The sequence below is a fragment of the Rhinolophus hipposideros genome (genome assembly GCF_964194185.1).
Source record: "Rhinolophus hipposideros genome assembly, chromosome: 26".
NCBI classification, from domain to species: Eukaryota; Metazoa; Chordata; class Mammalia; order Chiroptera; family Rhinolophidae; genus Rhinolophus; species Rhinolophus hipposideros.
In genome coordinates, this window is record NC_138072.1 from 21,178,458 (window position 1) to 21,191,022 (window position 12,565).

The following is a 12,565-nucleotide window of genomic DNA, read 5'->3' on the forward strand; positions in this document are numbered from 1 at the left end:
GAGTTTGGTTTGTTTTACAAATGGAAAAGGATGGCACAGAAAGTGTAACTGACTTACCCAAAGCCACACAGCGAGTCAATGGCCAAGCTGAGGAAAGAACCCACTGTTCCTCAGTCCAAGTTCAAATGCGTCCACCTGGTCTAAACCACTAGCCCCATCATGTTTTCACATTGTCTCCCCACCACTTAACCAGCTCCCAAGATACGTATCAGACCATATGCTACCTCCCTCATGTTCACCCATCCTAATCCCTCAACTGGAGGCTGAATATTGGTCACCCAAGTTGTTAGTCACATACAATGTCGCCTGAACGAGCATGTGATTATTACCCAAAAGGATTGCACTGCTCTTATGTTATCATGGTTTTCACTTCCAATATATTCAGATTCTTTACTCACTTGTATGAGCTACAAAAAGGACACTGACCTTAAGGGTTTAATTATATTGTTCCTATAAATAGAAACATTATTGTGGGCATGAAATTCAAGAAAAAAATCCCTAGGTTTATCAACATTTTCGTCAGATGTCATTCACGTAAGAAATTGAGGAAAACCAACCTTTCGTGCACTTTTCCTTTTTCATCTCCTAGAGTCACGGTGACTGTACGAACCCTGTCCAGGTCAAAGCCTGTGTCGTACTGGTGGAAGTCGGAGGTGATCCAGCCCACCCAGACGTTAGCAGGTTCTTGTCCAGGAAAGATTCTCACCGAGTAATAGTACTGTCAAGACAGAAGAACCAGGCGTTGGCAAAGCGAAAAAACAAACCTTTGATTTGCAATGTCTCTGGATTGTGGAAGAATGTATTTCTTTCTTTACAATCACTGGGTCCAATTAAAATGGTATGGACACCAAGGACGGACATTGCAAAATCAGTCTTAACGCAGAGGTCCTGAATTAAACCGGAAATAGTGGGGAAAAGGGAAAAGACTCGATCTGAGCAAACATGCGAAATGATTTGAGGCTTTTTATACTCCCAAGTGTGTATGTATATATGTTGTGTGTACACACATAACACACATACCATATGTACGTGTAATATGTAGCATACTTATTAATAAAATTATCAACCATTAGGTAGTTAAGCTTCAAATTCTTCCAGTTTACACAGTATGCTATCTATGCTAGAGTTTTCCACCTGTAACCCACTTTTGAATATGCTTTATCTTTCCCATCGCTAATATGCGACATTTTTATACCTTAATCACTTTGAAATACCTCAGATCTAATATTGAAAATCAAGTTCAAACATGGAGGGGGGCACTCTACAAGAAACAGAACTATCAATTCTTTTTCCCCATTTGGCATTTTAGGAGAAGTTGTTTTGAAATACTTAAAAGCAGACAGCAAAACTTGACCTCTAGCAAAGTATGATAAATAATCTTCTTTGAAATTCACTGTACTTGGAAAAATTAAGTCCCAAATTCAATTTTGCCAAGAAACATGGTATCAAAATCAGGATTAAGGATGCCGTTAAGGACATTTTTTCCTAAAATCGCTCTTGATTGCATAATATGCATCAGAGTACACATATATTTTTCAACTTTTCATTCCCCAAAATACAAGCAAATAATTATTTTTAAAATAAGCTTGCTAATGTGATAAATCAAACAGAACTACAGGGGTACCTCAGTTTTCGAACTTAATCCGTTCCAGAAGACTGTTCGAGTTCAGAAACGATCGAAAACCGAGGCATGGTTTTCCCATAGAAAGTAATGCAAAATGGAGTAATCCGTTCCAGAGTTTTAAAATCAACCCCTACAACTGCAAATTTAGCATGAATTTTACTATCTAATGATACCATAGATCCATAAAATTTACAGTGTTCGTAAACCAAAATGTTCGTCGACGGAGACGTTCAAAAATAGAGGTACCACTGTATTCGCCATGTTTATAGAAAGTGACAAGGAGAAATCAGTGACAAGAGCTGCCACCTCATACCGTGGACGTTTGCATCAAGTAGTCATAGTCGTCCCGGTCATCTGCAAGGACGTCTTCAGTGAGTCTTGCTGAATGGCTTGCGCTGTAATCTGGCTTTGTTCTTCTTAGCAGAAATCTGAAATATATTACAGGACTAGGAATAAGCAACATCATAAATCCTTCAAACATGAGCATACAATGAGTTTAGTAGAATGGTTCTCAACCAGGGTGATTTTACTCCCCAGGAAATGTCTGGCAATATCTGGACATATTTTTGGTTGTCACACCTGGGGTGGGGGACTTCACTGGCATCTAGTGGGTGGAGGCCAGGGATACTGCTAAACGTGTTTCATGTGCAGGGCAGACTCTCACAACAAATGTTTATTTAACCCAGAGTGTCAATCGTGCTGAGGTTGAGAAATTCAGAGTTAGTGCCCGAAAGAATGCTCGAATAAGTTGCCTTCTTGTATATATAAATACTATTTAGAGAAAATACCGTTTAATTTTTAACTAAGAATGTAAATATAGACATCTTAAAAACTAACTCTTGGGAAAAATACTTGCAAAGCATATGTCTGATAGGGGACTGATATCCAGAGTATATAAAGTATTCCTACAACTCAACAACAAAAAAAGCAAATAACCCAATCCAAAAATGGGCAAAGAATTTGAAAAGATATTTCTCCAAAGATGATCAACAAATGACCACTAAGCATATGAAAAGATACTCACTATCACTAATTATCAAGGAACTACAAATCAAAACCACTGTGCAATATCACTTCACACGTGTTAGGGTGCCTACTATTAAAACAACAGACGGTAACAAGGGTTGACAAGGATATGAAGAAATTTGAACCCTTCTAGAGTGATGATAAGTTTATAAAGTGGTGCAATCGCTGTGGAAAACAATATGAAAGTTACTCAAAAACTTAAGAATAGAGCTACCTATTAAGAATGGCAATCTTATTTCTGGGTATATATTCAAAATGGCTGAAAGTTGGGTCTCGAAAAGATGAGAATTTCATGAATTCCTTCATAAACACCCATGTTTGTAACAGTGCTATTCACAATAACCCAGAGGTGGATCAACCCAAACATCCATCAACGAATATATAAATAAACAAAATGTGGTCTATCCACATATTAGAATATTATTCAGCCTTAAAAGGGAAGGACATTCTGACACATGCTACAACATGGACAAACCCTAAAGACATTACGCTAAATGATACAAGTCAGTCACAAAAAGACAAATACCATATGATTCCACTTATAAGAGGTATTAGAGAAGTCAAAATCATAGAAACAAAAAATGGAACGGTGGTTACCAGGGACTGGTGGGCATGTGGAAAGAAGAGTTGTTTAACTGGATACAGAGTTTCAGTTTTGCAAGATGAAAAAGTTCTGAAGATGGATACGCAACCATGTGAACACACTTAATACGATTGTACACGTCACTGTGCTGTACACTTTACAATTTTAAGTAAACTTAGAAGTGATGAAGATGTTATGTGATTTTTACCACAATAAAAAATTGCATAAAAGTAACTATTGAGATAGATTATGTGTGTGGTAACAAATTAGGTGGACAACAGGTTGCTTTATTGTCCCCTCGAGAGTCCTTTGGGCATAAAGAAGGACGAAGAGAAATAAAAAAATGACATTGGGAAATCCCTTACCTTGTCTGTAACCCTCCCCACATAACCACATATTTAAAATCATAGATCAGTGACCTTTGTTTCAGACGAGAGGGCTTTTCCTGAGCATAATCTTTGTGATTATTAAACTCTGGTTTTGTAGCTTCTTTGTCTTTGTCGGCTCGATCAGGCACCAGATGGCCATGAGCTGTCTTCATCAGAACCTCAAAGTCAGAATCTGCTTCATAATCTTCCAAATCGTTCTTGGGCCCAAAAAGGCCAGTGGCGGGCAGCCCTCCAGCCGTCATCTTGGAGAAGACCTCTGCACACTCAATCGGCATGCTCAGGCGGTAGAACATGATATCTGTGTTACTATTCTGAGACCCAAAGGACTTCTGAGTGACCTTCAAACAAGGGCACGTGTCTACGGTTCCGTCTATTCTGGTCACCTGGCAAATGAAAAAGAAGCAACAGTTCAACTCTAATCATCACAGTCCATTCTCTGGGCCTGAAGGTCACTAATGTGCATCACGGCTTTAAAACCCAAACACGGCCACATGTGCCATGATCTTGTAAATGAGATGACTGAACACGGGGAGTACTGGGTTACAGATATACTCACAGTTCTGCTTCGAGCAAAGACGTTTGGGAAATTCATGCTATAATTATATACAGAAGGTGCCAAAAAAATGTATACACATTTTAAGAAAGGAAAAAACTGTATTAAAATTGTAATACTCAATATACACCAACAACAAAAGATGAATACAAGTCACGTGTATACATTTTTTGGCACCCTCTGTACATAATTATATGTACAGAATATACTGGTATATTCAGTATATTCAGACTGAGACTAATACTGCCTATATAAAAAGAGAGGCAATCATTATTAATCAGTCTAATCAGCTACTCATGAAGTATTTAAAATCAGAGGCTGATCCTGTGCTTAGATCCCACTACTGCGTAACACATCAGGGCTGCCATTTTAAGAAAGTGACGATAATTGTCCAAGTAGAACTCCCGTGTGTAAAGATATTCCACTCCTGGTTTCTGGCAATGGTCTGATATTAAAAAAAAAAAAAAAGCAAACCTCAATATGTTCATGGTTTGATGGAACTTGGAGAAATTGAGGAAGCCGCTTGCTTAGCCACATGGTAATGTCCCTGTTTGTATTGACGGCGAATGGCTCATAGCCCTCCTGTAAGCCACAGATGGTGAAATATTTCAAGGTGCTCACATCCTTTCCGAAGTTCAGCCTGCCCACTTGAGCCACCCCAAGGCTACAGACAGGTATGAATCCTACAAGAAAAGAAAATCAAAGTCATCAGCATCATTACTACAAGACCCTGTTAGGATGGAATTACCAAAAGGATTGCTCCAGAACTCTTATCATTGTGAGATGTCACCCTAAGGGGAAGACCACAGTGGAATACAGAGAGAACTGACATAAAGTCCTAACTATAAGGGTCAGAAGATCAATATTTGCTTTTAGAGTGATCATGTACCAAATGCAGTCCGTAGAGAAGTTCTCCCTTCACCTTGCATTTCTTCTGTAAAATGAGATACCTACTAAGCAGCCCCCAGTTCTCCGGGATTTTAGGGTGTACAATCATAGAAGGAGATGCCCATCCCTCAGCCCCCCCCCCAGCTCAGGAGTGCACGAGGCTCTCTTCCAGAGAACGTGAGAAAGGGAAGTGCCAAAGCGTGTTGCGCCCCCATCTTGCTAATCAGCTTGAGACGCACAAACACCACAGTCTGAACTATAGAATTCTTTACACATAACTCAAAGAAAAAGGATTGGAGGCAACATTTTAAAGGTTTTCATCCACTGATAGCTGTTTTTGATCTTTGAAGAGAATTTTGCCTTTTTTTCCTGGGGTACACTAGATCTAAGCATGGAAAAATGTATACATAAATAATATTTGGACATAGGTGCTAAAATCCTACTGAAACTCCTCCATCTGTCTCTTCTCGGAACGTCACAACCCTTGTATATTAAGCAGGGCAGTGCACATCTAACCTGCACAATTAAGACATGAAATCAAAGACTAAGTTAAAGGAAAAAAGAAACTAAATCAAAAGCCATAACAATGAACAATAGGGGAAAACCATAAAATAATGCATAAGCTAATGTAATGTGTGGCAGGGTTAGTAAATGTTTCCACTACTGAATAAAAGGGGAAACTATATTAATTCAGTTGTTTCTTTGAGATCTTTTGAGTCAGTTGTTTTTGGCAAGGGGATGAGATGGTATTTTTTTGGTGATGGTTGTGAGGGTTTATGTATTTTTCATTTCTTTCTGTAATATTTTATACAAAATTTCAGTCAACGTAATAAACAAGGTCAGTATTGGAATGCAAAATACAAGTTAAAGGACCTAATTTGTAGATAAATAACAAACAAACAAACAAAAAAGAGTGGATCCTAAGAATAAGTTAACAATTATAATTCATATTTCTTCATTTGTTGAAATTAGTGGCAATAAAAGTAATACATAACCCTCAAAATAGCACAAGATGATAAAAATTATACCCAATAATGTATAATGATTTCACCGAATTTGTATTCATATATATATATATATATATATATATATATATATTCAAATAAATGATTGCATAATAGTGCTACTGATCAGGAAGAACAGATCCAGCTGTGTTCAAGGAAGTGTGAATGTTTCTAGTTAAAATTTTTAAAGCCACAGCTGTGTCTGCAGCTGTAACAACTCTTGAAGCAGTCACCAAGGAAAGTCATTTTAAATAATAGTCCCCCAAGGAATCAAAGAAAAGAATGGCATAAATACAATAGATCTGAGAAAGCTTGAACTGCATTCCCACAAACTCGCAAATCTAACTTCCACTTGATATAGACTAGGGAATACCAAGGTAGAAACATCTCAGGTGGTAAACAGTTATTTCTTTCTAGTCACTTTATCTATAAAAGCAGTTCCCACCCTATCAGATACCTATAAATATAAACATAAACATAAACATAAACATAAACATAAATATAAATATAAATATAAATATAAATGGAAGCTACCAGATACCTATAAATACCACATTTCCCCGAAAATAACATCTAGCCGGGCCACCAGCTCTAATGCACCTTTGGAGCAAAAATTAATATAAGACCCAGTCTTTTATTATAGTGAAATAAGATCAGGTCATAAGACTGGGTCTTATATTAATTTTTGCTCCAAAAGACACATTAGCGCTGATGGTCTGGCTAGGTCTTATTTTCGGGGAAACACGGTATCTGCAGAGTAGATCTTTGGGTGTTTGTTATATTAATAACTGAACTCTTCTCTATGTTTGAAATACTTTCATTTAGGAAAGCAAGTAACTAGTGTTGTGCACAAAGATTAGTGTCCTAAACTGTTCACTATGGCTGTGTTTACAATCACAAAATATTATTTTGACAACAAATACATGTTTTTTAATAAGATGAAGTACTATTTAGTCTTTGAAAAACTGATTGTCAAAGGTTTATTAATATATAGGAAAATGTTTACCGTAAATATTTCAATAAAAAAGATACAACATGTGGTTTATTTTTAAAGATGAGAAAACTAAATGAAGAAAGTTTTTACCAAAAAATTTCAGAGTGGTGCGATCTATTTTTTTGTTCTCTCTTTTTATGTCTCTCAATTTAGCAAATTGCCTTCAATGAATAAGTATTTTATTATGAAAAGAACGGGTAACCTTTGAAAAAATAAAATATTAACTTCATAAAATGGGATATACCTACATTTTTTCTCACATAGAGATGTGTAAAAGTGATGTGGTTATAAAATGATTCAAATGACATGTTCTTGAAGTTGCTGGAGTTCAAGTTCTCAGTGCTGGTGAGTGGTAAGTTGAAAACCAGAAATCTAGTAATTTGACCTTTGGCAAGTTACTTAAATTCTCTAAGCTTTAATCCTTTCTTTTGTAACATCTACCCTGTATATATGCTCACTAAACTAAGTTTAAAATGTGGGAAAATGGAAAGAGACACTAAATAGCCACAATAAGAGAATAGTTATGATATGGACACAAGATTAAACATGTGCAGCCATTAAAAATATTTAGGACACACCAAGATTAAACTGTACAGAGAGATAAAATTAATATGGCAAAACAGAAACAATTGCTTGTTCCAGGAAAAATGTGTACAGGTATTCACCACACGATTCTTACATTTTTCTGAAGGGCTGACATTTCTCAAATACAAAATTTGTAAAAAAAAAAAAAAAGAAAGAAAGACAGAAAGAAGAAGTCAAAAGTTATTTTTAAAATCTTTTTATCAAATATATGGTGATGGAAGGAGAACTGACTCTGGGTGGTGAACACACAATGGGATTTATAGACGATGTAATACAGAATTGTACACCTGAAATCTATGTAAATTTACTAACAATTGTCACCCCAATAAAATTAATTTAAAAAAAAAAAAGGAAAAAAAAGCTTGATTATATAAGAAAGATCCAAAAAAAAAAAAAAAAGAATCTTTTTATGCCTTGGGACAACATTTATAAGATTCAAATTAAAGGTGGCAAAAGAAAATTATTTTAACATCTCAATTCTTTAAATGAGAATAATTCATTAGAAGGCACGTTTCTCTCCAGATAGTGGGAATATATGTCATATGTAACTATTTTCATTATTCTCCTTTATATTTTCCAAACATTCATGAGGTATTATTTTTATGATAAACAGATGCAATTTTTTTTATTAGTTTATAGCAGTTATCCACTGGTAGATGGTATTTTTATTGCTTTATTATTTCAGTCCCCTTTAAAGGAATGTATTTATGAAAGTGCATCTCTAAGTAGAAATTAGCATATTTTTTATCTTTTTAATTTAAATGAAGTAGAACCTAAAAAATTAAATCATATTCTGACTTCTGAAGATGCAGTTTTAATATGTGTTGTGATAATAAAACAGCCAATATTTCTGAACACTATATTTAAAAATTAGCATATGCACTGCAGGAACAACTTGATGGCAACGGCATCAGAGATGACCGTGGAGACAAACTATAGGTACTGCTCAGTCACCACATGGCAAAGGGCCAGGCTCGGTCACTTCCATTTGGCCAGGACTTGGTACAGTGCTCTGCAGATAAAGGTGCTGACAGTAGATGAAATTCCCAACACAGCGCCTAACGAGAGCTCATGTTCCCTGACCAGTTACCTGATGTTCACCCTAGTGAACACTAACGACCATTCACTGATACCAGGAATCATCACTGTTTTCCAGACGAGAAAACAAATCTTAGCTTAAAACACTCACTCTCACAGTTAAGTGGCCAGAAAAAAAACCCGGGTCAGCCAGGGCTGTAAATAACCAGATAGTAGAGATTTTAGGTTTCATGGACCGCTTGGTCTCTGTTGGAACTGCTTAAGCACAAAAGCAGGCACAGACAGTCTGTAAACAAATAAGCATAGCTGTGTTCCAATAAAACTTTATTTACAAAAACAGGGGGCAGGCTGAATTTGGCCCTCAGGCCTTGGTTTGCCAACTCCTACTCTAAGCTACTTTCAATGTTATCTCCATATAGCATCAGGTCCCCCATTCAGCAAATATCCAATGAATACCTACCATGTTCCAAACACTGATCTAGGCATTGGGGATACAGTGGTCAAACAAATCAAAAGGGGTCCCTGACTTTCTGGAACTTACCTCTGTGGAGGGAAGACAGATAATAAGTAAATAAATAAATAGTTCCCAATATATATATAACATAATGACAGGAAATGATAATTGCTTTCAAGACTGCCTGAATGTTTGTCACAAATTAAACTTGAAAGGTTGTTAAGTGTTACCACTCGAAACAACTACTTCCTATCAAAACACGGTTATTGAGGTTCAATTGTCTACTAGCAGGAAGTAGGCTGAACACACTAATGTGTCCACATAATAAAACAGATTTCCATAAACTCATGCACACACCCCGGCACAGGTGAAATTTGGCCCTACCTTCCTGCCCTTTGCGTTCTCGATCTTCTATTTCAGTTACCTTAAATGATAGCCTGCAAATACCAAAGCTTGATGACATCTAATGGAAGTTTAGATTAGTACATGAGTCCGGTTGGTTATTGGGCCTGAGTCAGAGCCACCCTAACTCTCTGTAAATCTGTTAAGACAGTAACTACAACTTATGGCTGAACCACCTCCTCCGAGAGAAGACAGATGGCCTCAGCAATTTTGACTTGCTCTGTTCACCACCCTTTCTGCCCCAGAGCAGAGGGGTACGTGACAAGCATGCACATCCAACAAAAGAACTGGCAGCCACAGGATGTGAGGATGTGCGGGCGTGATGCAGGCATGAGATCTGTGGTGGGAGCTAAAATGGAAAGAAGATAAACCAGATCACATGAGTGCCAGGTTTTCCTAAGAACATATGGTGTCAGGCTTTGACATTTCTGAAATACAGATAGGAATCCGCATTTATAACCCAAGCCAAATGGCCAAAAACAGATAAAAATTGCCAATATTATACTATCATGTAAATTTGAAGTATTTGATCAGAAGAAAAGGAAGCGGAGCACTTATCGGTGGCCTTCTATGGGCCAGATGACATTAAGCACTTCCCCAGGGGCTGTTCTCAGCTCCCAAAGACCACCCACAGACCCCCACCTCGTGGCTTTCCACACCACAGCAGTTTGCTCTGTCAAGTCCAGAAGAAGATTTAACCTCACACTTTGTATCTAACTTCAGGAAGAGGCCAACCCTTCCCACCGGCTCACCTTACTAGGTCAGGCCCATATGGATAATCTCTATACAATTAACTGAGAGCCAGCTGATTAGCAACTTGATCCAAAGAGCTGGGTCCCATCATATTCACCGGTTCTGCCCATATTCAGGACAAGAGGCTTACACTTGACCTTGTCCTCCAGGAGTGGGACCCCTAGAGGCCATCTGAGATTCTGCCTACCATAGTGGGCATGAACACCTCTCGTCCTAGGCTCCCTTCCGAGTACTGACAACGAATGTTTATTGGTCCAACAGCGAGAAGCAGCAAGGAAGAATTCACAGAAGCTCACCAAGCACTTGCCCCGCACTGTGCCTGTGTTGACACGACAGCCAGGGGGATCTTCTGAAAGTGAAGATTCAATTCATCTCTTTGTTTTACCCAAAGATACTCTGAAGAGGTTTAAAAAAAAAAAAAAAAAAAGCCCAATAGAAGCATCCTAAAAGAGGAGTGGCCACATAGACAAAACAGCTTTAAACTCTGAAAGCTCTGCTGCGGTGCTGCAGACCAACAGTGGTCTTGACCTTGACCAGGTAAGTCCTGGTGCTTTGTGGGGAGCTGAGGGGGCAGCCTTGCTGTTCTACCAGAGGCCAGTGAATCTCAGCAGTTTGTTCTTTGGCTAATTAACATCTGAGCTTTAAGGTCGTCCCTATTTGGAGAAGAGATCTGTAACTTTTTAGCAAAGCCCTTCCCACATCTTTATGAAAAAACTGTCCTTATCTGGAACTAACTGAATGGCCACATCTCCACCTGAACTTAACTGGATGACCCCATCTTTGAAAGACCTGTATGATTTTCTTTCTGGTAAAATCTGAAAACAGCTTATACTGACTGGTTAAGATATAATTTCAGTTGAGAGAACTACATAAAATAGAGACATCAACTAACGTTTAGTCATGTTCCCTACCAAGCTGACCAAACAGTGATCGACACTGTGAGTATGTATGCATGTGTGTACATATACATACGAGTACATATGTCGATGTATATATTTAGATGTATATATTTTATATATCAAATTTTTTCTACCCATCTCACCACACAGTTCTTTTGATTGCTTTAATAACCAATGTACATATGACTGAGTCGACTGTCTCTGTAACAATTAAAAGGAATTACAAAGATGAGGGGACAAAATACCAAATAAAGCCCAGTGCAGACATAAAGACAAGCTGGATATCAGAACAATTTGAAAATAGAGCAATTATGAAACCTTTTTAGTACTTTAGTGACCATAGTATATTCCTGTGCTAAAGTATCTGCAGACCTAAAGCAATGGTTTTTCAAACTTGTTCCTTTGAGCCCTAGGTCTCCAAGGGTTTTCTCAGTGTTGACGGGTAAGTTAGGGAGCTCATCTCAGGGCCTCCCATTAGTTATACCCAGAGATGTTCCATTGAGTTTCTTGTCATTTGGGAAGCTATGAAAGTTAATAGGGAGGGAAAGGAAAATTCCACTCCCAAAAAGCACTTGTAAGTCAAAGGTATGGATAAATTCTTTCTATGGCAGACAATTTAGAATCATGATTTACCACTACAAAGTTAATAGTTATGATCATGGCTCCAGAAAACTTATAACCTGCCTCAGAGACTGAAAGGACACTTCCCCAACTCCCCCCATGACAGCCCAACAATATGGACCACACAATTTCCAGGCAATTCACCAGCATGCTATATTAACTCTACAACAGATGAATCCGTATAAGTTTCAAGTCATTTTTAAAATTTTAAAAGTTATTTGACATTATACTTGAAGTCAAAAAGCAAAGTTGTTGGGCAAGCCCGGTGGCTCAGGCGGTTGGAGCTCTGTGCTCCTAATGCTGAAGGCTGCCAGTTTGATTCCCACATGGGCCAGTGGGCTCTCACCCACAAAGTTGCCAGTTCAACTCCTTGACTCCCACAAGGGGTGGTGGGCTGTGCCCCCTGCAACTAAGATTGAACACGGCACCTCGAGCTGAGCTGCCGCTGAGCTCCAGTTGGTTGGAGCGCATCCTCTCAACCACAAGATGCTGGTTCGACTCCCGCAAGGAATGGTGGGCTGTGCCCCCTGCAACTAACAACAGCAACTGGGCCTGGAGCTAAACTGCACCCTCCACAACTAAGATTAAAAGGACAACAACTTGACGTGGAAAAAGTCCTGGAAGTACACACTGTTCCCTGTTAAAGTCCTGTTCCCCTTTCCCAATAAAATCTTTAAAACAAAAAAAGTTGTTATACGACTGTGCCACTCAGGCTCCCCACCTCACTGCCATGGAGATGGGACTCTGTCACA

The 12,565-nt window shown here is 38.3% G+C and overlaps 1 protein-coding gene across 4 annotated transcripts in view; it reads right to left on the reverse strand.

Annotated features, from left to right (window-relative positions):
- RYR2 (ryanodine receptor 2) overlaps window positions 1–12,565 on the reverse strand; it is a 567,940-nt gene that overhangs the window by 191,708 nt on the left and 363,667 nt on the right. For 2 of the 4 annotated variants that reach the window (XM_081039032.1, XM_081039031.1), the window contains exons 30-34: window positions 4,650–4,858; window positions 3,653–4,005; window positions 1,938–2,052; window positions 558–718; window positions 58–87 (exon numbers count right to left, since the gene is read on the reverse strand). In XM_081039032.1, the coding sequence (XP_080895158.1) occupies window positions 58–87; window positions 558–718; window positions 1,938–2,052; window positions 3,653–4,005; window positions 4,650–4,858 (868 nt within the window). The remainder of the gene's footprint in view (window positions 1–57; window positions 88–557; window positions 719–1,937; window positions 2,053–3,652; window positions 4,006–4,649; window positions 4,859–12,565) is intronic. The other 2 variants (XM_081039034.1, XM_081039033.1) reach the window with 1 other exon arrangement.